Source organism: Eulemur rufifrons, chromosome 1 (genome assembly GCF_041146395.1).
Source record: "Eulemur rufifrons isolate Redbay chromosome 1, OSU_ERuf_1, whole genome shotgun sequence".
Taxonomy (NCBI): Eukaryota; Metazoa; Chordata; class Mammalia; order Primates; family Lemuridae; genus Eulemur; species Eulemur rufifrons.
The window spans coordinates 40,808,969-40,835,563 of record NC_090983.1 but is presented as its reverse complement, the minus strand read 5'-3'; the positions used below and the strand labels follow the sequence as shown (position 1 = coordinate 40,835,563).

The 26,595-nt window shown below is 37.1% G+C and overlaps 1 protein-coding gene across 1 annotated transcript in view; it reads left to right on the top strand.

Annotated features, from left to right (window-relative positions):
- WDR75 (WD repeat domain 75) overlaps window positions 1–21,325 on the top strand; it is a 30,568-nt gene extending 9,243 nt beyond the window's left edge. The window contains exons 5-21 of the mRNA XM_069469538.1: window positions 2,145–2,269; window positions 3,679–3,749; window positions 5,161–5,280; window positions 5,726–5,814; window positions 9,085–9,243; window positions 10,124–10,183; window positions 10,275–10,390; window positions 11,475–11,650; window positions 13,132–13,289; window positions 14,119–14,299; window positions 15,155–15,249; window positions 16,053–16,148; window positions 17,107–17,276; window positions 17,854–17,913; window positions 19,939–20,085; window positions 20,498–20,589; window positions 20,990–21,325. Coding sequence (XP_069325639.1) covers window positions 2,145–2,269; window positions 3,679–3,749; window positions 5,161–5,280; window positions 5,726–5,814; window positions 9,085–9,243; window positions 10,124–10,183; window positions 10,275–10,390; window positions 11,475–11,650; window positions 13,132–13,289; window positions 14,119–14,299; window positions 15,155–15,249; window positions 16,053–16,148; window positions 17,107–17,276; window positions 17,854–17,913; window positions 19,939–20,085; window positions 20,498–20,589; window positions 20,990–21,194 — 2,120 coding nt within the window. The 3' untranslated portion in view covers window positions 21,195–21,325. The remainder of the gene's footprint in view (window positions 1–2,144; window positions 2,270–3,678; window positions 3,750–5,160; window positions 5,281–5,725; window positions 5,815–9,084; window positions 9,244–10,123; window positions 10,184–10,274; window positions 10,391–11,474; window positions 11,651–13,131; window positions 13,290–14,118; window positions 14,300–15,154; window positions 15,250–16,052; window positions 16,149–17,106; window positions 17,277–17,853; window positions 17,914–19,938; window positions 20,086–20,497; window positions 20,590–20,989) is intronic.
- Window positions 21,326–26,595: the final 5,270 nt, after the last annotated feature.

Genomic DNA, 26,595 nt, shown 5'->3' with positions numbered 1-26,595 from the left:
CTGAAAGCTAAATCTGTTTTTTAGCTAAAAGTCATTTAGTGCCAAGTCTTATAATGAGTGATATTGTATTTGTCAAGAATGTGACATTAAGTTTAGTTTTCTTATGTGGCTCATAAGCCACTTCTAAAGGACATTTCAAAAAATGTTCTGGAAATGGCAACATTCTTAATTAAGTTGTCTTCCCAGGTGACTACTTCAAAGATAGCATTCTTTCTGATATTTAAGGTCTATTTTGTACATAAATATGTGGATCCTTGATTATCAGTCCACATGCCTACTAAAAATTCAGATTCCTAATCTCCCCGACTGGCAATTGATTCACTAGGTCTAGAATGTAGTCTAGGAATCTACATTTTTAATATCTTCCCAGGTGATTCTGCTCATCACCCATGTTTGGTAATCACCTGCTTTACTCACCCCATGATTCCTCAGTTGGAAGGGTAGTCACCAACAGCTGTAGCTAAACTTCTTATTCATGCTTGTAAGACCAGTGATTCTAAGCACTGGCTGCACGTAAGAATCACCCAAGGAATTTAAATAATAAGATTCTCTGTGGTGGGGCCTAATTGTTTACTTAAAAATTCCCCAGCTGAGTCTAATGGGCAAGACAGGGTAGAAAACTGATGTAAAGTACAGATCTTGGTCATTAGCCTTTTGGAGTTAACTGTGGAAACTTCAAATACTATAATCTAAATTCCATTCATAATGGAATCTAGTGTTACTCTTTAGTGCTTGGCACATCATGGGTACCCAGCATATGAAAATATGGGTATCTGTTACATAACAGTGTCAGTGGGGCTTAAAAAGATCCCTTCTGCTAAGCTGGCTTGCTTGCTACCCCACTGGCCTCTCATACTCAAATATAAATATACACACACATTCTCTTTCTTCATCTGTGTCATCTGTGTTTCACAGCCCAAAACCAGAGTCTCTGATAGAAAATTTTGCAAATCATGTTGAAATTACTTCTCTGGTTTAAAAACAAATTAATCTTTTATTTACACATTATTTTTGATGGTATTATTTCTTAACTATATGTCATAATTATTCAGCAGCTGATTGAGCACCTACTGTGGCTAGATACTATTCTGGATGCACAGAACAAACAGACAATAAGTCCCAACAGTAAGCTGACTAGGTCAGTTAAGTGATGAAGGTGTTCTAGAGAAAAATCAAGTAGGGGAGGGACACAGGCAGCATTGGAGGAATACATATTAAATAAGCTGTCAGGGAAGAAGAATAAGTTGTGCAGCTCTTGGAGAAGCATTCTCAATCGCTCCTGACATGTTCACAAAGTAGCAGAGAGGCTGGTTGGAATGAACCAAGGGAGAATAGATTATGTGTACCCTTGTAGGCTGTTGGAAGGACTTTTGTCTTTAAGTAAAAAAGCCTTAGGGGCCGGGCATGGTGGCTCATGCCTGTAATCCTAGCACTCTGGGAGGCCATGTAGGAGGATCGCTTGAGGTCAGGAGTTCCAGACCAGCCTGAGCTACAGCAAGACCCCTGTCTCTACAAAAAAACAGAAAATATTAGCCGGGCATGGTGATGCTTGCCTGTAGTACCAGCTACTTGGGAGGATGAAGCAGGAGGATTACTTGAGCCCAGGAGTTAGAGGTTGCAGTGAGCTATGATGCATACTCTACTCCACTGCAGTCTAGCCCAGGCAACAGAGCGAGACTCTGTCTCCCAAAAAAAGAAAAAGCCTTAGGGAGAAATTTTTTTAAATGGATGTAAAGAGAAGAACATGTCAATATTACAGAAAAGTAGATTTATCCTGTGAATGTTGTGGCACATCCATAGCAATTCTAAAAGCTTTCTCAGGTGGTTTGTTGCTTTTGGCTGCACAGTTCACCAGTATTCATATTCCATCTCCATATTAAAGTTCAGCTTAGTACTTTGTAATATACGTGCACCAGTAAGATACATTGATTTCACATGTACGTATATGAGTTGTAGAATTAGACTTACATTTAAAACTTGTGTATTCAAAGTGTTCAACTTTAAGGTACCTTTTGTTCAAGATAAGCTAGAATTATCTTGGCATCAAATTAATTCTAGAGTACCGATTTACAGTTTATATGAATAAGTGTACATGTTCACTTTCTCTAGAGAAGCTTTATATTAACATAGCTTCCTTTGGCTAGATATATTTCAGCTGGTTTCAGTGAAATTGCCAAAATCGTCAAGCCAAGAAATAGAAGCTAAGGAGCTATCCATTATTTTGGATTATGTAAACCAATCACCCAAGTGCATTGCCTTTGGAAATGAGGTAAATTTTGTTTTGTTGGTTTTCTGTTTTGCACATAAAATCTCTTTCCTGTAATCTTTCCTTTGAGCATTATAGTGATTTGATATTGCCTTGAATTATTATATTTTTGTTAGTAACTAAGAAGTCTGTTTCATTGCTTTAGCATGTATTTATGGTATATATAGTTTTAGAGCCATCCTTATTTTGTGTATTCTGTACTATTGCTTTTGTAAACTCTCTAATTGTCCCTAAAATATCGATGTTTTGGTATTGTACTGTTTTTCTTAGGCTGTCCCACATAAAAGCCACTCAAATTATTTTATTTATTTAAGATATTTAAAATAACTTTTTCCAAACAATTAGGATCAGAAGGCATTTTATCTTTTTTTCTTACTTAACAGTGCAACATGAGTACATAGTAAAATGTTTTTATAAATAATAACTGTGATGTTTATACCTAATAATTACTTCATTATTTTAAAATCAAATACCATCCAAAGCCCCTGGACTTCACTATAGTGGCATGTTTCTTTAGCCTTAATTTTTATGGCGTTATTTTGGTGGTGTTCTAAAAAGGGTTAATATCTCGGAGTAAACTTTTTTATTATTAAATCAGCATTCTTTGGCATCATTAGTTATCAGTTAAATACAAATTAAAACCACAGTGAGATAGCACTTCACATCCACTAGAACAGCTAATCTTGGCAAGATATAGAGCAAAGTTAAATAAATAACTTCACCCAGCAATTCTGATCCTACATAGAGAAATGAAAACATGACCACAAAATAGGTATGAGAATGATTATTCATAATGACTGCAGAATGTGTGTAACTCGAATGTTCATCAGCCATAGAATAAACAAATTGTGATGTGTGTTCATTCAGTGGAGTGCTGCTCAGCATTAAAAGGGAACTAATGATACACCTAAGAGGATGGATGAACCAAAAGGATGATGCTGAGCCAAAGAGGCCAAATATGAGAGTGTCTCTTGCAGCATTCCATTGACGGGAAATTTTACAGCAGGCAGAGAAATAAGCTGTGGTGATAGAAATGGATAGTTGTTGGTAGGCATGGGGACATTGAAGAATGATTGCGAAGAGGAAGGAAGGGAACATTTCTGAGGTGAAGGAAATGTGCATGTGTTAAGTGTACACATATGTCAAACATTGCATTTATTGTATGTAAATTATTCCATAATTCTCTTAAAGCTAGAGAATCTGGTTTTGGAAGTTAGGGGCTAAGCTCATCTTTTCATTTTCTATCATCATTTCAAAAGTAGGATTATTCTTTCTACAGCCAAAGTAGAGTATATCATTTTATATTAATATACTCTTAATCTGCCGAGCAAAATTATTGTTACTGTTAATTTTTGTGATCTTCAAGAGTGTTGACTATTGTTGTGAATGCCACCCTCTCTTTGAAATACCAGGGAGAATATGTCGCTGCAGTGCGGGACTTTTACTTGTCCGTTTATTTTTTCAAAAAGAAAACAACATCAAGGTAAGAATTCTTTCTTGTTAGCTTTATTTCCTCAAGAGTTTGTTATAATTTTATTTGATCCTGTGATAAGTTGTTTCTAGTTTCATTTACAAGAGGTTGACCATAGGTATAGAGGTATAGTTTTTAACCATCAATGGGTAGGGTTGCGAGAATGTTAATCACAGAAACCTAGGGAGCTTTTTCCAGCCAAAAGCCCCTGTACACCTAAATTTTGTTCTGCATACTTGGAGTCAAAGTTGGATGTAAGTTGAAAAGCTTTCACCAAGTTCATTCTCATTGCCATTTTATGGCTATAGGAATGAATGTAGGCTTTGGGATACCAGGGTTTAAAGTGAGTCAGATTTAGTCTGTTTGAACCCCAATGCACCTCTATTCAACATGTATTTAAAATGAAGATAAATTTACCTAATAGAGCTTTGTTTGTTTTTTGTTTTTTGGGTTTTGGGGTTTTTTTGAGACAGGATCTCACTCTGTTGTCCAGGCTGGAGTACAGTGGTCCCATCATAGCTCACTGCAACCTCACACTCCTGGTGCACAAGCAGTTCTCCTGCCTCAGCCTCCCAGGTTGCTGGGACTATGGGTGCACACCACCATATTTTTTGTAGAAATAAGGTCTCGCTATTGGTTTTGAACTCCTGGCCTCAAGTGATCTTCCCATTTTGGCCTCCCGAAGTGCTGGGATTGCAGGCGTGCACTACTCGCCACCAATTTATCCCTTTGGATTTGTTCCTTTAGATGCCTTGGGCAGTTGTCTCAGATGTAATTTCTTAGGCTTGTTTATCCTTCATGCTAAAACTTAGATTCAATGAGAAATTTGAACAAGCTTTGTCAAGGCCAAAAAAATCACTAAAAGAATGTCTTTTCTTTACTTAAATGTCAGTGGCTTCCATAGACAAATTATTTTGACAGAATACTAGTCACATAAACTTTATATTATATATTAATATATGTTTACAAAACAGTGCTTTTATCAGACTAAGGTGGGGAGTGGGGGGAGGGGATGGGTGTATACCTACATTATGAGTGCGTTGCCTGGGGAATGGTCACGCTTGAATGTGCTGACTCGGGGAGATGGGGGTTTGGGGGAGGAGATGGGGGTATATCTACATGATGAGTGCAATGCACACTGTCTGGGAAATGGACACGCTTGAAGCTCTGACTCGGGGGGGATGGGCGGTACATGGGCAATATATATAACCTAAACTTTTGTACCCCCATAATAACCTGAAATAAAATAAAAAAAAAAAACTCAGTGCTTGATTCTTGATCAAAATTTTCTTTTAAAAAATATCCTACATTTATATTCATTGAATTCTGAAATCTTTCCAATTTTGGTTGAAAATGCTGGGAACTCCCTTTTACTTTATATCACCACTTAGCAGGAGATTTAAAGGAAATTATTTTCTCCTAGGTTTACTTTGTCATCATCAAGAAATAAGAAACATTCTAAGAACAATTTTACATGTGTAGCATGTCACCCAAAGGAAGACTGCATTGCATCTGGTCACATGGATGGCAAAATTCGTCTTTGGTCAGTTAACTCATTAAGAGCATGGTGATCATTTCTGTTCTATTTAGTCCTGCAGACGAGGACTATCTCTGAATCCAAAAAAACATCCTCCCTTTGTTTTCATTTCATACTTACTGTTTCAGGATTTCTAACTTTAAACTTGTAGGGGGAGTGAAAAATTTCATGTTGCCTATAATCATTTTATTAAAGAGAATTTTTTTTGTTAGCCTTTATCCAAAAAGGAAAGGGTGACAATAGTGAATATCTGAACAATAGTGAATACCATAAATGGTGTATCATTTGTAGAAGGGACTAGTTAGAAGTAGAAAATGTAATTTTTGTACATTAAGACCAGTAAGCTTGATAATATGATTTGTTGTGTTTGGCGTATGTTTATCACATTTGACATGCCATTATTTTCCTAACTTACACCTACTCAATTTAAGAGTTTTGTTTTCTCCAATAGGAGAAATTTTAATGATGACAAGAAATACACATACACGTGTTTACATTGGCACCATGATATGGTTATGGATTTGGCTTTTTCAGTGACAGGTAAGTGCAGGTTTAATAATTAAAATGAACTTTTGAAGTATATGAATCAAGTATTTTAATTCTCTGTATTTATAGTTTGAAAGATTTAAAATTGCAAGGGCTAAATGAGCTGTAAACACTTGTATATCACCCCTGTGTTTTGAGCTTTGCTCAGCACTACTATATACTTCAGGTTTCAAAGCCCTTCACAGTTCTAAAGTGTACATTTGTAATAAAGTCTCTGTTATTAACATAAAGAACATATTTATGTAATATTACTTTTTTAAATGTATGTCTGCATAGCTAAGTATGTAGCTATAGTTTATCAGGTACAAATAATTATGCAAGAGCTTTATATCCATTATCTGATTTAATCCTTAACCCTATGAGATAGGTATCATTATTATCATCTGACAGGTGAAGGAAGTGGGGTTTAGAGTTGATAACTGACTGGCCTAGTCACTTACTATGGCTAGTAAGTGGGATTTGGACCTAGGTCTGATTTAAAAGCCATTGTTTTTAACTGTTGGATTGCCTCATTCCACATTCACTATTTTAAATTAATTCAGATCTTTGTTTCATTTAAGCTACATGAGAGTGTAGCTGTAGTGAGTACAAATACCTCCTTGAAAAATAAGGTGGTCTTTGACAGAAGTGTGAAGTATGTTTTGTCTTTGGTTACTTTTAGCACCCTCCCACTCGTGTGGTGAAAGTTACTTATATTGTGACTGGTCCTGGAAGAAGTTTGCTAGGTGCTAGAGAAGATTATGTGCCTGAAAAATGAAAAGTCAGGAAAGGTGATTTTTCTTTCCCTAGGTCTTCCTGGAGACTGACAGGCTGAGTCTTAAATGGTACCATGTGCTGTGGGTCCTTAGAAGGTTACTTGGGTTTAACTCTCTGAAGCCACGGGAAATAGGAGCATCTTAAGCTTATTTATGCTTTGGGTTTAGGGAACGATGATAATAGTTGTGATATATGGGAATTTAGACTATAAAAGGGTAATGAAGAGAAATTAACCTGACCCTACAGATTTAAAATATAGGCTACTCGTATATCTTCTCCACCCTCTTTCCCATCCCACCCCCCCCCCAGAAATACTAGTGAGTGGTATGCATGTGTACACATGTGTGTATGTGTTCCAGGCAATGTCTTTACTTTCTCCTAACCTAAGGTCATTTCTTTGCCCTTCCTCCTCAATTTCTCTTTCTCTGCTGTGGCCCCTTTCCAAATCTGGGCAAACACAGACTGGTATTTATTGTCACTGTGACTTCTCTGTTTTGTTGCTCTTACCTATCTTGTCTACCTTCTCCCACGGTGGTTTGCAGTCACAGCTTTCTGTAGGGGCCTTACATACCCGTAGCCCTGGGTCATTCGGGTTTGGCCCTTTCAGGTAGGGACCGGGGAAGAAGGAATAGACCAGTGGGCTCTCAAAGAAAGGAAGAAGAAGAATACAAAGCACTTATACCCCGAGCCAGGGCTTTAGCATAGGAGGTAGTGCAGGTGATCTTGCCTGCTATAGAGTTGGATTCTTGATTTTATATTTCAAGTAGTGTGAATATTTGTAAATGAGAAGTAATGGTTAAATACAGCATGTAGTTGTCAGTGAAATGTCAGTATTGATGCTGTCTAGGTATAAGAGTTAATAAACGAAGAAAAAACATAGTTGGCTAAGTAAAGGAAATACCGATTTTAGTTTTTGAAAACTATTTTATAACTTGCAAATATGAACAATATACACAGTATTTTTTATATGTGTGTGTATCAGATTAAATTTGTTTTATTTGTACACATCACAGTTTTACATACCTTTAATCTTTTGTTTAGCAAGATTTTATCAGTTTTCAACTTCATAAAATTTGGAGGAAACATCACTACAAAGCAGTGATCTTTAAACTACAGTCTTTTTAGATTTATAAAAGAATTAAAAATGGTTATTTGATGGACTGCTTTTGGCAAAACAGTCTAAAACAGTGTCCTAAGAAATCTTTGTTTAATTGGTCATGAAGGTACTCTCTTATGTGTTGGTTTGTTTTTTGTTAAATTTAAATGGCCACACGTGGCTGGTGGCTACCATATTGGCCGGTGCAGCTATAGATCAATTTGAGAATTGATATTTTTATAGTATTAAATGTTTTAATCTGTAATTATAATATCTCTCCATTTTGGGGGTCTTTTTAAATTTATCTCTGTTATATCTCCGGTCTTATGATTCTGTTAACGGTATTTTTTATTTTATATTCTAACTGACGTGGTAGTATTAAAAGTAAAATTGATTTTTTTTTTTTTTTTTTTTGTATATATCTCATATATTCAGCTGCCTAGCAAATCTCACTTATTCTAAGAGTTTATCTCTAAATTCTTTTGGCCATGCCTTGATGTAGTCATGCTGTCTGTGAACACTGAAGTAATTCTTTCCTTCTTTCATATCCCTAAGCCTTTCTTATCTCATTTTGGTGCACTAGGACATCTAGTTAATGTTGAATAAATATGCCAATGTCATTCTTAATCACAGGGAAAGTTTTTTATATTTTGCTTTGTAGCATGATGTTTGCTTGTAAGTTTTTTCTGAATAGCCTAGACGAGATTTAAAAGGTCCCATCGATTCCTGGGTTTCTGAGATTTATTATCATGAAAGGGTATAGAGTTCTGTCATTTACTTTTTCTGCGTCTGTTCAGATAATCAATGATTTTTCCTTTTATTCTGTAAATGAAGTTAATTGCATTGGTTTATTTTTCAACTGTTAAAATAATCTCTCATTCCTGCAGTAAACTCTGCAATGACATGTTGTCCTTTTACTATATTGTTGGATTCAATTTGCTAATATTTTGCTTGGGAATTTGCATCTGTCATGAAGTTGGCTTTAATTTTTTTCTTACAGTGTACTAGTTTTGGTAGAGTAGCATGATGGTCTTGTGAAACAAGTTGGGAAGTGTACTTTTTTGGTTACATGGAAGAGTGTAAAATTGGTTTCTTTCTTTCGTAAATGTCTGGAAAAATTTATCAATGAAGCCATCTGGGCCTAGAAGATGTTTCTTTCATCCAGCTTTTCTAGTTGTTGACAGAAGTGTTGGTCAGCAGCAAACTTGTTGGGTATCACTGGGAAGGAAAATTCCTGAATCAATGATCATTTTTCTTGAGAATTTTTTAAAGGATATGAAAAGACTGGTTTGTATGTTTTTAAAAAAGAGTTTATTTCTCTAATATGGCAGGAAAAATTAAAATGTTAATAATATTTTTCCATTTTTTCCCCCAAAACACCGTCCTTTCAAATTCTTTGGGTGTATGTGAAGGCACCAGCCTGCTGAGTGGCGGTCGTGAATCTGTACTTGTAGAGTGGCGCGATGCAGCAGAGAAGAACAAGGAATTTCTCCCCCGTTTGGGGGCTACTATCGAACATATCTCAGTCTCACCTGCAGGCGATTTATTCTGTACTTCTCACTCTGATAATAGTAAGTCTAAATTTTTTATTGTGAGGAAACATAATTTGTATAATACCGTACATCACTTAGCGTCTGTAGGGAATGGGAAACAAAGAGACCTAAAACTAATTGAGTAGTATAAGACTTGACAGGCGTTTTTTTCTTCCATTTCTCCTCTTTTTTTCACCCTGCTTTACTTCCAGATGCCACCAGAATCCAACATTTTCAAAATTGTTTTTATGAAAATGAAGGTCTATGTGTATTTGGTTATTGTTGTGTCACTGACATTTTCAAAACCTTTTAGGATGGGACGATGTGGGGAAGTAAAGGGAGGCTTTGGAAGTGGGCATTCATGCTTTCACAAATATAGTGGCATTTACAAAAGCATACTGTGATATTCTCTTTTGATACAGCATTATCTTAGTGTGGGAGTCCTGTGGATTCTGATAGAAATAGAGACAGTCTATTCCTGCCAAACTTTGCTCATCCTGTTACTATTCAGCCTGGACCAGGGTCTCTATAAATCTGCTTCCATTTCCTTCAAAAAAGAACATAACTATGAGTAATACATTGGTGTGGCATGACTTATTTCAAAGTTAAACTATCTTTTTTTAGACATTGTCTCTCTCATATATTATATATATAGTTTCTGAATTAACATTTAGAATGTATTTGTAAGCAAAACTAATCAAATTTAAAGACTCCAACAGAAAAGCCCTCGTCCCCAATGCCTAGTTTTTCAACTAAATTACAAAATACAGTCTTGATTTTCTAGTAACACTCCAAGTTTATTAAACTTACTGGGTAGTTTTGTATACTGGCATATTTCAAAATGATATAAATTCAGGTGACTTCTTCACCTTGAAGTTCTGACCTATTTATATTTAAATATTTATTTTTTTACCCACAGAGATAATAGTGATTCACCGAAACCTTGAGGCATCTGCAGTCATTCAAGGCCTAGTGAAAGGTATTGCAGAACACACTGGATTTGGGGTCACATACATTTTAAGAGTGAATATTTCTCTGATTTCAGCTATTGTTTGTCACTTCTTTGGCAGATAGGAGTATCTTCACCGGTTTGATGATTGATCCAAGAACTAAAGCTTTGGTATTAAATGGAAAACCTGGCCACCTGCAGTTTTATTCTCTCCAGAGTGATAAGCAGTTATACAATGTAAGACTTTCTCCATTAGCTCCATTAACTAGCCTTAAAACCAGTGAAGTTTTTTACCACTGGGTTGAGTAATTTATTTGGTAGCTTCTAAAACAGGATCTTGTGCCTGTGTTTTCTTGACCACAGTCAGCATTATCTAACTATTACTTAGTTGTTTAGAGCATAATTCTAATGAGGCCACAGTTACAGATTACAGATAAACTAGTTGGTGCACAAATACTTGCTCTCTTTCTGTTTCATTTTGTTTCAGAATGCACTCCAATTAGCTATCCCATGCATCTGTGCCTTTTGAGGAATGGGGATAAGGAAACAAGAATATGTGGATTGACAGTACAAATCTCTATCTGTGTTGTGGTGGAACAGTATCATATTTGTATATTGAAGATAAAACTTTCAGTGTAGATTAAAGAGGAATGCTTCCTATAATCCTGATAAATGCAATCCAGTCCAGATGTCCCACTTTTTTCTTGTGCCTCTAGATTCCTATCATAACAAATGTAACACCTTATCTCTTTGTTTCCATGGCCTGTTAAACCCTTCAAAGAAAGGAAGCTTATTAATCTTTAAACACTGAGATCTTGTGTAATTCCTGGAAATTATAGGCACTGTATTTACTTAGTAAATAGGGAAAGAAAAAGGGTTTTAAAAAAACAACCATAAAATGCTGGCTTATTTATGTTTCTTATCTTTGTTCACTTCATGAAGATTGTAAGTTTATCTCTGCTCTCCCTGTTTCTAGTGATATGGAATCTAGCCTTGAGATTTTATGTAAAGCTATTTGTTCTTAGAAACAAGAAAAAGCACTACTTAAATTAACAGTTCTGTTGTATACTAGTGGTTGTTAGTCATCACGAATATTCAAGGTCATTGAAAAATAATTATCACCAAATTAGTACTATATAATGTGTTCTCATTTTTAATGGCAATTTTGGGGTCCATAATAACAATTAGGTAATTTTTACCTTTGTCTAAAAATCCATCGATAGTAGAAGTTGTCTTGGATGTAGTTAAGTATCATGCCTTGAATGCTTTTGACATAATGTATTCACATTAATAAACATTTTGGATTTTTTTAACCCCTCAGTTAGATATTATACAGCAAGAATATATCAATGATTATGGTCTGATCCAAATTGAACTAACAAAGGCTGCATTTGGCTGCTTTGGTAACTGGCTCGCAACGGTGGAACAACGGCAAGAAAAGGAAACTGAGCTTGAATTGCAAATGAAACTGTGGCTATTTAGTAAGAAAACACAAGGGTAATACTACCTGTATAATCACTTCTTAATTTCAAAATATACAATATTTGACTTCCTATTTTATGGTTTCAATTATCAGTCTTTAAGATGTTTCATTTGGTAAGTTTTAGATTCAGGGGTGGGGGAGGTGTTACTCTTCTAATAAAACTTTTATTTAATTAAGCTTTCTGTTCTGGGAAGGCATTGGTTTGCTCTAGGTCAGCAGTCCGCAAACTTTTGGGCACCAGGGACTGGTTTCATGGAAGACAGTTTTTCCACGGACTGGGAGAGGGGGTTGGTTTCGGGATGATCCAAGTGCATTACATTTATTGTACAGTCAGACCTCTCTGCTAATGATAATCTGTGTTTGCAGCTGCTCCCAAGCACTAGCATCACCACCTCAGCTCCACCTCAGATCATCAGACATTAGAGTCTCATAAGGAGCTGGGAACCTAGATCCCTTGTCTGCGAAGTTTCTAGTGGGGTTCCCACTCCTAGGAGTATCGAATGCCTCACTGATCGGACAGGAGGCGGAGCTCATGCAGTGATGCCAGCAATGGGGAGTGGCTGTAAATACTTGAAGCTTCACTTGCTCACCTGCCGCTCACTTCCTGCTGTGTGACCTAGTTCATAACAGGCCACAGACCCCATACCAGTCTGTGGCCTAGGGATTGAGGACCACAGCTCTAGGTCATAGTGTCATCTCATTGCATAAATGAAGAAACGTGGAATCTAGGATGAGAATCCAAACATTCACTTGCTCTTCCATTAATGTCATAGCAGCTTTGGAAAAGTCAGAGTGTAGGTGGAGGTATATTGTAGTATAGCAAGGGTGTTATGATTAAATAAGGAACCCACTGGTTTCTCTTACCACTGCTGTGATAACCATTTATCAAGTCTCTGCTGCGTGCCAAAAACTAGGCTTAGTGCTTTCATACCTATTGTCTTACTAATCTTCAAAAGAACCCTGTGTGATAAGCCTGTTAGCCACATTTTACAGGTGAGGAAATAGGCCAAGAGAGGTTAAGTGATTGTCCCTAGTCACTCCTCTTATAGCCCAGGCTTTTTTAAAACCAGGACACTATGCTATCCTGGTGTTCTTTTAACAGTATAGTGCTAACAGAAGTTATCTTTCATTCACAGCACTGCCCTTTTAAGCTGGAAACAAGCTTTAAAACGTAGTTTTGGTGACTGAGAATAGTAAATAATGACCCAGGCAGTTTGAATAAGTAGTCTTCTTTCTGTATTTTCTTGCCACAAGTGAGGCTTTTCACAGCCATTCCATTTTTTGTTTATTTTCCAAACTCATCTGAGTTCTGTAGTCACACAAGATCCTGTGACCATTAGAGTTAGAGCACTCATTTGTCATTCTAGGTGATAATCTATTTGTTGCCCATTCTTCAAGATGATATTATAAAACGTATAGTATGTTAGAAATTCTTAAACTCATGTGACCGTATTTGTCCTGATGTAAGAATAATTTCTGGTTTCCTTCCTCCTAGGTTTATTCTTAACACAAAGATTAACATGCCACACGACGACCACATCACAGCTCTCTGTTTCTGTAATTCAGAGAAATCTGAACAGCCCACCTTGGTTACAGCTAGTAAAGACGGCCACTTCAAAGTGTGGATATTAACAGATGATTCTGATATATACAGTAAGTTGATTAGATATAGTATGTTTAAAATACACAATTTAAAAAATTGGTAATATTTATCTCATGATTTGCATCCATTCTAGTAAGATGTTTTCTACCTTGTTTAATTCTACAGGATATTACTTAATTTTAATAGATTTAAGAGATCACATTTTCATGTCTTTTTTTCCCAAATCTGTACTTTTTAAATGGTATTCTTAGTTAATCATGTGCTGATAATTCTAGTTTTTGAGTATACAGTAAAAAGGGCTTTTGGCAATAGTCTTTTCACTGCTCCACTAGAGGGAGGTCAAGGCCTCTAGGAAGGGGCATAAATTTCCAACCAGTCAATATTTTGTAGCAGTTCGAACTTAAAGAAGTTCTGGGAAGCAGGTTTTTTTTTTAATCTTTGTTTCTTAATCCGTGCTGCTTATACTGGCATGTACAGCAGTGTCCTCTTCTCTGCAGAGGATACATTCCAGAACCCCAAATGGATGCCTGAAACCACAAATAGTAATAAGCCCTGTGTGTACACTATGATTTTTCCTATACACACATACCTATGATAAAGTTTAATTTATAAATTAGGCACAGTAAGAGATTAACAATAACTAATAATAAAATAGAATAATTACAACAGTCTACTGTAATAAAAGTTATGTGAATGTAGGGGGGTGTCTCTCTCTCTCTCAGAATATCTTAGTGTACTCTACTCACCTATTTCCAGACCACGTTTGACCCCTGATAACTGAAACTTCAACAAGTAAAACCCCGTGGGTAAGGGGGAACTACTATAATCTTGTCCCACATTTATACCATTTCTAAAAGTTAATGGTTTATATTTCCACAGAAAAAGCTGTTGGCTGGACCTGTGACTTTGTGGGTAGTTATCACAAATATCAAGCCACTAACTGCTGTTTCTCTGAAGATGGCTCTTTACTAGCAGTTAGTTTTGAGGAAATAGTCACAATCTGGGATTCTGAGACATGGGAACTTAGATGTACGTTTTGCCAACGAGCTGGGAAAATAAGGTAGGTAAATCATTTGGGAAGTAGGTAGTACTTTTGTTTTTTTATTTATTTACACAGATCTTCAAACTTTAGTAATCATTTTTGCTTTCTCCAAAGGTAGCCTTGTAGGTCAGTGGGACAAGCAGCTAATCAAAATGCTAGGAAGCTAAAAATTCTGACTACACAAACTTATGTGCTGGCATTTCTGAAATCAGGATTAGTATTTAATTCTTGGCCTACAGATTTTTTCTTTTCTTTGTAATAGATATTTTCATAGGTGTGCTACATAATAATAGAAGCCATATATAAGCCTCAGTGGATCCAACCCATTTTATTTTCTGTGCATTCCCAGAAAAACTATGTCATGCTCAGATCTCATTGTTTCTGAGAAGGGCAGGGGAAATAACAACAGCATCTTCAAACATTGCCTCAGGTGACTGGGTGTGAGGACAGAATGGCAGGTGGCTAATGAAATTGTTTCTAATTCTCCAAATAATCCAATTGTGAATTTACTTTGTAAAGCTTTCTTTACAATTCAGATTGTAAGTTTTTCTCTTCTAGGTAAAGAGCATAAAATAGGGTTTTTGTTAAATGATTTTGTAAATTGTACATACATTTTCTCTGTTTTGTGTTAATTGTTGGACTGCACAACAGAATTGGTCATCGGACCTGTTTTCCGAAAGAAATAAAATAGCTAAATAAACCTTTCCTTTTGTACTTCTTAGTCTCTTTTTTCTTCAGGATAATTATGAACAAATGTGTCTGTTTAAAAATCTGCATTGCATAAAACTAATACAGTGCCTGGTAGCCTGCAGTCCTGTGTAACTAGATGTGCCAAAAGTGACTGTTGCTAACTTCCTTATGGTTTTAATCCAGGCACCTTTGCTTTGGGAGATTGACATGTTCGAAGTATCTACTTGGTGCTACTGAAAATGGCATTCTTTGCTGTTGGAATCTGCTCAGTTGTGCACGTAAGATATTTTTTTGCTCTAAAGTGATTGTCGAAACACACAGGGAGTTGACATTAAACTTCAACATTATAGGACTTAGGGGTCATATCTTCAGTTTTGTGCCCAGAGAATATATAATTTTTTCACATGACATAGCACTATATTTGGAGTACTAGGCATGTAATAGACATTAGTTATAAACTGCTTAATTGTTGATAAGTCGGCTTCCGTTGTCCTAGCCTTTTTCCACTGCTTTCGGTGTGTATGACTTTCTGCTGCCCTCAGTAGTCTCCATCCTCATAACAATTTGAGGAATGTTTCACTAATTTGCAATGCATATTAACCTCTGTACCCCTGACAGCTTAAAATTTGAATGTAGTCTTCCATAGTCCTTCTAATAGGTGTGAACTTGGTGGCATTTTACTCATTTGAGTGTGTGTTTGGAAGGCATGGTAGTTGCTTGGTAATGAACGTATGTGATGACTTGTTTTTATATTCTCTACAGTGACTTGGGTTAACAGTTTGCCCACATTTAACAGCAGAAGAAAAGCACCAGACATAAATTTCAGTGAAATAATAAGCTTTTCATAATGTGTAAAAGGAGAATTTAAGTTCTGCTTTGTTTTTCTGCTTCCTGCCCCTCACTTAAGTGCAGCCTCCACAGATAATTTCAGTGTATGTCCATGTGTTAGAAGCATAAAATCCCTCTAAGAATAATTGACTGTCACGATAAAGATTAGGAATACCCACTTTAAATAACAAGTTTGAAAAAGCTTTTGGTAAATCTCTTCCTAGAAGTGAATCACGTTTTTTCCCCCTTGCAGTAGAATGGAGTGCAAAGTTAAATGTTAGAGTTATGGAACCTGATCCCAATTCAGAGAACATTGCTGCCATCTCTCAGTCCTCAGTGGGTTCAGACTGTAAGTACAAACCACACTTTGATAGTAAGGGAAAATCTTTTTTTTTTTTTTTTTTTGAGACAGAGTCTCACTCTGTTGCCCAGGCTAGAGTGAGTGCCGTGGCGTCAGCCTAGCTCACAGCAACCTCAAACTCCTGGGCTCAAGCAATCCTTCTGCCTCAGCCTCCTGAGTAGCTGGGACTACAGGCATGTGCCACCATGTCCGGCTAATTTTTTCTATATATATTTTTAGTTGTCCATATAATTTCTTTCTATTTTTAGTAGAGACAGGGTCTCGCTCTTGCTCGGGCTGGTCTCGAACTCCTGAGCTTAAACAATTCCCCCCCCTCCACCTCCCCGAGTGCTAGGATTACAGGCGTGAGCCACTGTGCCCAGCCTCTTTTTAACATCTTTAACATAATTGGAGTCAAGCTTGCCTTCAAGTCTCCTGTCCATCTGAAGCTGTTTTGCCTGAGGCACTGCCCTTTCTTTCTTGCCCAAGGCCTAGTTATTGTGTAAATTCATGCTTAGTTCTGAGAGCTCCTAGACATTATTTTCCTACAGGCCAATTCCTACTAAGTCTTCAAAATCCAATGGAGATTGCACCTCTTGGAAGCATTCCCAACTCTCCTGAGAAGCTTTAATTGGTTATCCCGTATGCCCTTAAAGCAATTTCTACATACTTCTTTTCTAGTACTTAAGACAAAATACTACTGTAATAATATTTTGGTGTCAATCACCTGCAGTAGGCCCTGGTCTCTGGAGCACGGATTCTTCTTTCTTTTTTTCATCTTCACAGCCCTCTTTCCTGACCTGCTTGGCACATAGCAGGCACCCCGTAGATCCTTGTTGAATCAGAGCTTAAAACAATCACAACCTGAGCCATTTACTCAATGGGATGAGTCCCAGGATTAGTGTGGTCAGCCAGTCTGAGGCTAGAAGTAACCAAATGTTATTGTCTCCTTGTTTTTTCCCTCTAGTGTTTATATTTAAACCTAGTGAGCCAAGGCCATTGTATATTCAAAAGAATATCTCTAGAGAGGAAGTCCAGTGGGGAGTGTTTGTTCCACGAGATGTCCCTGAATCATTCACCTCAGAAGCTTACCAGTGGCTGAACAGATCCCAGTTTTACTTCCTAACAAAATCACAGGTAACTTGCCCCCCGCCACCCCTCGAGAAAGGCAGTCACTTCATACATGTAATTTTAGAAAGTAATAGCCCATGACTATGGGTGTGAGTTTGTTTCTGGGAGAAATAATTTCATGAAAGGATTATTTCCCAAAAGAAGTTGTCTAATAGGCTCAATAGAGTAGTATTACTGGTGTGACTATATTATCACCACTTTAGTTAGCCTACGCCTTTGAGGTTCTTTAAGTATTGCTTGCATTAAGTCTATGACAGCAAAAATGAAGACAGCTGTTTTAAATTGTATTTATTAGCATGGTTCATTTATTTTAAATTTTAGTGTTTGATGTGAATTAAAAGAAAATTTTGACTTAAGTTTGATATGTCAATTGTATTTTATTTCATTACCAGTTCTTAAATATCTTTCAGAATATAATGTTGTAAGTCTCGTAGTGGTTATTAAGTTTTAAATCATTTATTCCTTTTCTGTGGTCAGATGCGTATAACAAAATGAAAAATTGACCTTCCTATTGTTTAACACCTTATTTAGATCTGTACTCTACAATTTATCTTTTGCATCGTTAATTGATTTCTCTTTTCAGAGTTTATTGACATTCAGTACAAAGTCTCCAGAAGAAAAACTCACACCAACAAGCAAACAGGTAAGTTTCAGCCATTCGTGGTACAGGCTGCAATGCCTCCCTAAAAAGATGGTTATGTTTTAGAACTCACCTATGAGAAAAGTGTTTCACTTGGCCCTAAAATAGAATTTAAAACCATACACTTATAAACTGATATGCCTCTTTTGAAGTTATTAATATAATGCTCTTTTAAAATTGTTTTAATTTATAATGTCAGTAATATATGCTTGCGATTCAAAAAGTCAAATAGTTCTACAAGGCTCTCCAAGAAAAGCTTCTACACCGCCACTACTACCATGAAGATAGTCACCTTCAACTCTTAGCCGAAGCTTTTAATTTAACTCTGTATCTCTAAGAAACATGTTTACATTTCTAATTCTGGGTTTTTCAGATTTAGGTATTATCTGTTAACTCTGAGCTATTGAAACTGAAATTTTAGCTTTTTTTTTACACTACCACTCTCTGCGTGTACACAACATGTACTTCCTCTACTTGTCCCCCCAATTTTCTCCGTATAGATAAATCTTAAATCTGTTAGATCAGTATTCATTGTCATAGCCATATAGTAATACACAGATTGTTTTTCCTTTCTGTGGCCAACTTTTTGTTTTCTCTGAAGTTAATGATTGCCTTCTTTTTCCATTTGCTTAGTTTTCTATTTACTTCTTACCTAATACAACCCCAGACTCTACCCAAGTTGTGTAAGTATTCAGTATTTTCAGACACACTAGGTATCCTTTCAAGTTATGAAGAAAGATTTCCAAGAGCCTTGTGACTTGCTTCAATCTGGACTAGTCACTCTGTGAGGATGCACAGTGGTCATCTTAGGGTCTACATTCACCATCATTCTGGAGATTTATTTCACCTTGACTGTGTTAGATCCCATAGTTTTCCTCTTTTCTTTGGTCACTCCCTTGCTTTGGTGAAGCAGAAGTAAATTTAAGACCTTGCATGTTTGGAAATGTTTTTATTCTTTCCCACTTGATTGTGTATTGTAGAGGTGTAAGTTGAAAATCGCTTTCCCTTAGAACTTTAAAGGTTCTCTTGCCTTATAGCTTCTGGTATTACTAGAAGTCCACTACCACTCTTATTCTTGATTCTTTGTCTGTAATTTGACTTATTTTCCTCTGAAAACTCATTGAATTCATTCAGTAATTTTTTTATTGATCATTTGCTACATGCCAGAGACTGTTTAGATAGTTGGGATACATCAGTGAGCAAAATAGTCAAGTCTCTAAACTTACGGTGTCTGCAGACTATAGAAAGACATAGACAGTAAACAACAGACATTAAGAAAAATATGGAGTATTTTAGAAGGTGATAATTATACTGGGGTGGGAAATAGAGGAAAGGGGGGTATGGGGTACAGCTTGCAATTTTAAATGGGGAAGTCTAGGTAGGCCTTGTAAAAAAGACTTTGACTTTCCCTCTGAGTGAAGTGTGGGGCCCTTTGGAGGGTTTTGAGTAGAGGACTAAGGAGGAATTAAGTCCTTTTCCCCCTTATTTTCTCTGCTCTTTTTCTGCAACTCCTCTTATTTGGGGCTTGACCTTTTAGAATTTTCTTTGTTTTTTTGTTTTGTTTTGTTTTGTTTTTTGCCTGTTTTCTTTCTCTTTCCCAGATTTCCTCATCTTTATCATCTTTTTTTTCTCTTATGTGGTCTGTTTCTATCACATTTTTGTTCCCAATGTGTTTTGGTCACTGCATTTCATTTTAGAGGTTTTCATCAGAGTCTGATGATTCTTGGCTGTCTGTTCTGATTTAAAAGTAGGCAAAAAAGCCATTTGGAAGTTCTCTGCCTGTGTGAAACTTGCCCTCTGGCCTTCACTGTCTGTCTGAGCTATTTTATGGAGAAAATCTCCAGTGTCATTATGGTTGACCCTTAAAAAATGTAGGGGTTAGGGGCACTGAACCCCGCCACACACACACAAAATTGAAATCTGCTTGTCACTTTTGACTCCCCAGAACCTTAACTACTAATAGCCTACTGTTGACCCATAGTGGTTCCTCCTTTTTACTAAAATTCCCTTTATCTTAAATCCTTACAGCTGCTAGCAGAAGAAAGTCTTCCGACAACCCCATTTTATTTCATATTGGGAAAGCACAGGCAGCAGCAGGATGAAAAATTAAATGAAACTTCAAAGAATGAACTGGTACAACTGCCCTTAACAGAAAACATACCTGCAATTAATGAGGTAAGCAATTATTAAACTGTGGGAAACAGATTAAATGCATTTAAAGCACCTTAGGTTGGAGTTTTTATACCTAACATTGATATTTATATCTAACATAGATATTTTATATAATATCTAAGAAGTAATCATTTGTATGATATAAAACTTTTCATACCCAAACCAAATAGCATAATTTATAATTTGGGATTATTTTGGCCTGGACCTGGGGTGCCCAAGGAGGGGTGGTTGTTGGCAGAAATGTAGGAAGGTAGAAATAAGTTTTTCTTTGGTTTGGTTTTTCTGTGGGGAAGGTGTTTTCATGTTTGACTCTTGACATTTACAATAAAAGGTACTCAGTAAGGACACTGAAGGAACAGACTGCCGAAAATAATCTTTTTATCCTTGCAATCCTATTTTTCTGTTTCTACTCCAGCTTCTTCACACTCCAGCCCATGTACTGCCACCTGCTTCTTTCCTGTGCTCCATGTTTGTAAATTCATTGCTGCTGTCCAGAGAGACTAAGAGGTAAAGCAGCTCTGTAAATATGTTTAGGGACTCTGTTTGGGGAAACAGCCTGGTTTGTGTTATCCTTTATTAGAGTATTCTATTGTATTTCTCTTTATTTCATAAGCTTTAAAATGGAGTTAAAGGATATAGGATTATTAAGTCAAGTAAAATACATTGAAAATCAGTCTCAGAAAAGAGATCTTTTGTGTGTGTTTTAAAAATTTGGTATATACTTTAAAATTACACTTTTATAAATTCACCTGCATTTTATGATAACCCATAATTTTTTAAGTGTGCTCAATAATAAGAGTCTTCATTTACTCTGTTCATTTGATTATATTTCTACATAGGTATCTTAGAAAGTTATTGCTTAGAAATATTTTTTTAATAATATTTATATTTTATTCTGTTCCTAAAGTGCTGAAGAAATCCCTGAAGATACAGATATGGAAGAAGAAAAAGAAAGTGATGACTCAGATGAAGAAAATGATTTTAGTGAAGAGGTTCAGGATACAAATGACCCAGATTTAGGAAAAGACATTATACATCAGTTGTCAAAAGCTGAAGAAAAGGAACTGAGAAAATTCAGGAAAGTGGACTACAGCTGGATAGCTGCTCTTTAGGCCTTGGAGATAGGGGAGGGTTCTTGCACCTTATGTTTTTTATTGTATGTTGATACTCCAAAAACATCTATTTTAATGTTATATCTGTTCCTAAAATAAAAAATATTGGCAGGCTTTACTTTTTTAAAAAACTGGTAGTATGAAGCTATATCTGCAACGTGCTTTACAGTTACTGGGTTCATTCATATATCACACGATCTCATTTTTTATTTTGAATCACGCATCATCCTTACAAAGTAGGTAAGTATTTTCTTCACAGGTGATACAGCAGAACTGGGACTTGAATTTATACAGCTGATGTCCCCTTGGCTGCAATTTGGAAATAGAAGTTTTGAAAATTGAAAGGCTTGGTTGATGTTAATTGTTTTGACACCAAAATTCATTTGGTGGCCAAATATGACCTGAACTGATGGGAAATCCTGATACATTCCTCTTAGTGTATTTGTTTCTCTTAGAGAAATTTAGAGTTGATTTGATTATGTGGTATTCCACAAACCCCACCGAGGGCAATAATATCAGATGCCTAAAATCTGAAAAATTCTAAACTCGAATCATCTGGCTCAAAGTCCCATTGCTAGAAGAAAACAATCCAAGTCCCCTGTGTTTTATGTTAAAGTAGTGAAGTTGCTACATCTTAACCACTTAACATTTTTAGCTTTCCGGTTCCCTGATAGACTTCTGTAAGAGCACACACATCTCAATGAATGTTCACAAAATTGCTGCAAATGGCTTTTAGTATATGCTGTAGACTGAATGTTTGTGTCCCCCCAAAATTCATATGTTGAAACCTAAACCCCAGAGTGGTGGTATTTAGTGGTGGGGCTTTGGGGAGGTGCTTAGGCCATGAGGGGGAAGCCCTTGTCAATGGGATTATTACCCTTATAAAAAAAAAAGCCAGAGAGCTCTCACCCTTTCTACCATGTGGGGACACAGCAAGAAGACAGGAAGCAGGTCCTTACCAACCATCAAATCTGCTGACACCTATTTGTTAGATTTCCCAGCTTCCAGAACGGTGAAACATAGATTTCTGTTTATAGGCCACCTAGTCTGTATTTTGTTATAGCAGACTAAGTGTGGTTTAATCAGTATTCAAGTAAGGCCTGTCTATTTTTTTAAATAACAGCTACATTGAGATATAACTCACAAACCATACAATTCATACTTGAAAGTGGACAATTCAATGGTTTTAATATAGTCAGAGTTGTGTGCCATCACCACAATTTTAGAACACTTAGATCACCACAAAAATGCCCATTTCTTTCAACCTCCCCTACTCTACCCCCAGGCAACAACTAACCATCCTATCTGTAAATTTGCCTATTCTGGACATTTCATATAAACGGATCACAATATGTGGTCTTTTGTGGCTGGCTTTTTTCATGTAGCATCCATGTTGTAGCGTGTATCAGTACTTCATTCTTTTTATTGTTTTCACTTCTGGATATATACCTAGGAGTGGAATTACTGGGTCATTTGGTAACGCTATGTTTAGCTTTTTGTAGAACCACCAGACTCACAAATCAGCTGTACCGTTTTATATTAATTACATTATGACACAAAGGCTACAGTTTTGAACAGGACAAATCTAGAGACTTGATTGGACTAACTTGGAAATTTGAGCTATGACAAGAAAGACTGTGTCAACATTCATTTTGGTCTTGTCAGCCTCTCCCTCTTTCCCCAGGGATTGGAACATAGTAACATACTGACATAGTTACAAATAAATTTTATTATTATTTTGCCCTGTTTAGACACAGGGTATTTCCAAGTTCAAGAAATAGTTATATTTTACAGTTATGCATGAAAGATTTTACACTTTCAAATTATTAAATTTGAGGCGTGTTTTTTAAAGTGATTACTATATAACCTGAAAAATTACTCGGTGGTTTTTTTTGTTTGTTTGTTTGTTTGAGACAGAGTCTCACTCTGTTGCCCGGGCTAGAGTGCCGTGGCGTCAGCCTAGCTCACAGCAACCTCAAACTCCTGGGCTTAAGCAATCCTGCCTCAGCCTCCCAAGTAGCTAAGACTACAGGGATGCAACACCATGCCCGGCTAATTTTTTTTCTATATATATTTTTAGTTGGCCAGATAATTTCTATTTTTAGTAGAGATGGGGGTCTCGCTCTTGCTCAGTCTGGTCTCGAACTCCTGACCTCGAGCGATCCTCCCACCTCGGCCTCCCAGAGTGCTAGGATTACAGGCGTGAGCCACTGTGCCCGGTCTGTTTGTTTTTTTGAGACAGTCTTGCTCTGTCACCCGGGCTACAGTGCCGTGGCATCATCATAGTTCACTGCAACCTCAAATTCCTGGGCTCCAGTGATCCTCCCTGCTTGGCCTCCCAGACTGTTAGGATTACAGGCATGAGACTGAGAAATGGCCTGAAAAATGAACCTTTTAAATGTGGATTTAATTACTTTTTCTAAAGAGTTGATCACTCTTACCCTAAATTGGTAGGAGGGATTATTCCAATTTCTCCTTCAATACTAAAAATTCTGTTTCTTTCAAAGAAAGCTATACAGATCATAAGGAAATGGCCGCTCAATTCCCTAAAACCTGGACTTCTGTTCAGCAGATTTGTAATCTGTCCCTCGGTTCCTCAGTTCCGTTCTCACAGGAAACTGGTCCCATCATAGTAAGTGAACCCGTAAAGACTACTGACATTCTGTTCTTCCTCATTGTTCATCATGTGTGTCTAGCAAGGCATGAACCTGTTGCACCAGGTGCTCTCACTGTTGTGTCCATGATGAAAGGCACAGCCTGTGACTCAGGAGATCTATAATCTCAACCCCACTGCGGCCCACCTGTTAACGGCATAATACACGTCATGCATTTTACGCACATCACACTCTGTCTGCAGGTCCATATGTCAGGTATTACCCCAATTTGACAAATGAGGAAACTGGGTCCAGAGAGATTAAGGAAATTCCACAAGACTATCAGAAGTGGGGCTAAAACAGGAGGACCCCTGCCTATCAAATCCCAAATCCTGTACCCTTCTAGAATAATACATTATCTCCCAAACACTTTAAACAGCTAGTTAGCGTTATAAAGGCATGTATAATTGAGGAGGAATTGTGATAAGAATCAAACAAAATGGCCCAGATTTAGAGCTAATACCAGCTGCAAACAAGCTAGCCAGCTCTGCGAACTGGCTAAATCCTTTAAACTGTCTAAGTTTAAACCTTTAAACCACCTCTATAAAATGAAGTGCTCCTTGCCAGGTTTTGCTTGCCTGACTAGTATAATTATGTTGAAAATATAGGAAAAGTGTATAAAATTTGAATATCGTGCAAGATTATGCACTTGAGAATATGCAAGTTTTTGATGAAAAGTCTGGGCAATCGAATGACTGCATATTAGAATAGGTTCCTTGTTAATGTGCTAGAACTATCTTCCTCTTTGTTTGTTTGTTTGTTTGTTTGTTGTCATAGACTAGCACCCAGTATAGAAATTATAGACTATGCTGGAATGTTGTGGGTAATGTATTTTAAATAATTTCAGGTCTTTGTACTATGACCATAATGGATTCCTTAACAGATGCCTATGAAGTTAAATGTAACCATCTGGTTAAAATGAACTAAATCTTGTAAATGACACTGATTTTTCTGTGAGGCTGCTTCACCTGACCTACTACTTCTAGAAATTGTGCTTCCTCTGTTAGCCGTGTTTCCTGATTGCCATGAAAATAACAAAATTACCTTAAGACACCAAAGTCAAGACTGTATCACGACACAATCTTAACTGAAGACCCGGGCAGTATTTAGGACCCCAGGGAGATTATTTATCACTGATGAATACCTCTGAGATTAAAATGAAATGGAAATGGAAGTCACGGGGATTTGAAAGTAGTATACTATGAGGGGAAGAAGGTGAGTAGAATAGAATCCAGAAACACTCAACCACAGAGATGCAATCAATGATTATATTCCTCAAATTACTCTCGTTTTTCAAAAACCACAAGCAAACCACTTAGTCTGTGAGTCACAGTTTCTTCATCTAAATTGCAGAATTACACAAAATGACCCCTTCCAGCGGTGAAACTCTGTGACCACAGAACTAAATTCTGTTTTATAATGTAGTATAGGCCTCATTCCCATCCCATGCCTCAAAATGCCAAGACACTGGCCTACCAAGTACTAAACTTCTGATACGTATACATAAGGGTATGAATATGTGGCTATCTTAGTTCCCCATCTTCAGACATGACATACCCCTGGTTTAGAAACTCCTTGGGAGATCAGAGCACTTGGTTCACAAAATGGAATAATCAGACATGAAAGTGCACCATTTCCTCCCATTGTTTTGTTGAGTTTTGATAATCCTTGTTAGTCCAACGGAAGGATGAATATAAGTGCTCTGAAAACAAGCACTTTAAATGCAAATATTGATATTATGCTCTAGTCACATAGGAAGGTAAATTTAGACTTCTTGTTCCTTCAGAAACCTGTTTGTAGTTGAGAAATCGAGTCCCCTAGCCCACCTCTCTTGGGTGAGCACTGTCTCTTCTAGAAAGAGGATTGGTCTAGGAGTCAGAAGTCTACCAGGTCCAGCTCTGCATCTGCCTAAGTTTGTGCTTGTATTAAATTATTTAAAGTCTTATTTTTTTATCTCTAAAATAAAGGGCTTCACAAGATAGTCCTCTGAACCCCTTCCTTGAATCTCAAATCGTGATTCACCAAAGTGCCCAGAACTCTCTTGGCCTTAGCCAAAAACATACGTGTGACTCTGCTACACAACTTACAGCCTCCTTTGGTGCTGGACAGAAGAGGAAACAAGCAGCTTCCAAGACCACATTTCTGAACAAGAGAGAAGAGTCTGCACTTACTTAGGCTCAAGATGTCCTCGGACTGAATCTCTGCAGAACAAGTTTGGAGCTAGAACTCCTCATTATCAACATCTCCAGAAACCGTGAGCAAAGCAAAACATGGGATGAGGGGGCGGCTGTATGACACACAGGAGGCACACATACTTGCTGAATGAAGGCGACCACAGAGTGAAGACAATAAGAGCAGGTAGGGTGGCTTTCCTTACACTTAACAGTCAAGGTAAAAATGAAGGGCCAAAGCTTGCCCTGTGTAAGCAAATCTTTTTCCCAGGCCCTACGTACTCCTGTAAACCACTGAGGAGTGCCATATTCTGCAACAGAGGCAGCGCGGTCTGTGAATTTTAGTCAGGCAGTGAAAGGAGCCTGTTATGTCTGGCTCCTCTCCCCTCCATCCCTCTGGTGTAGCCCACCTGCAGGACACTCTTCTCTCGTCCCCCCAATTCACAACCTTGGCAGAAAATCTCCTATTGATTATATAAAACAACCTAAAGAAACATTGAACTCTACAAAATAATCACATATGTCCAGATCTCTTATATAAAGGGGCAGAGAGAAGTGTAACTGGCTACTGAAAAC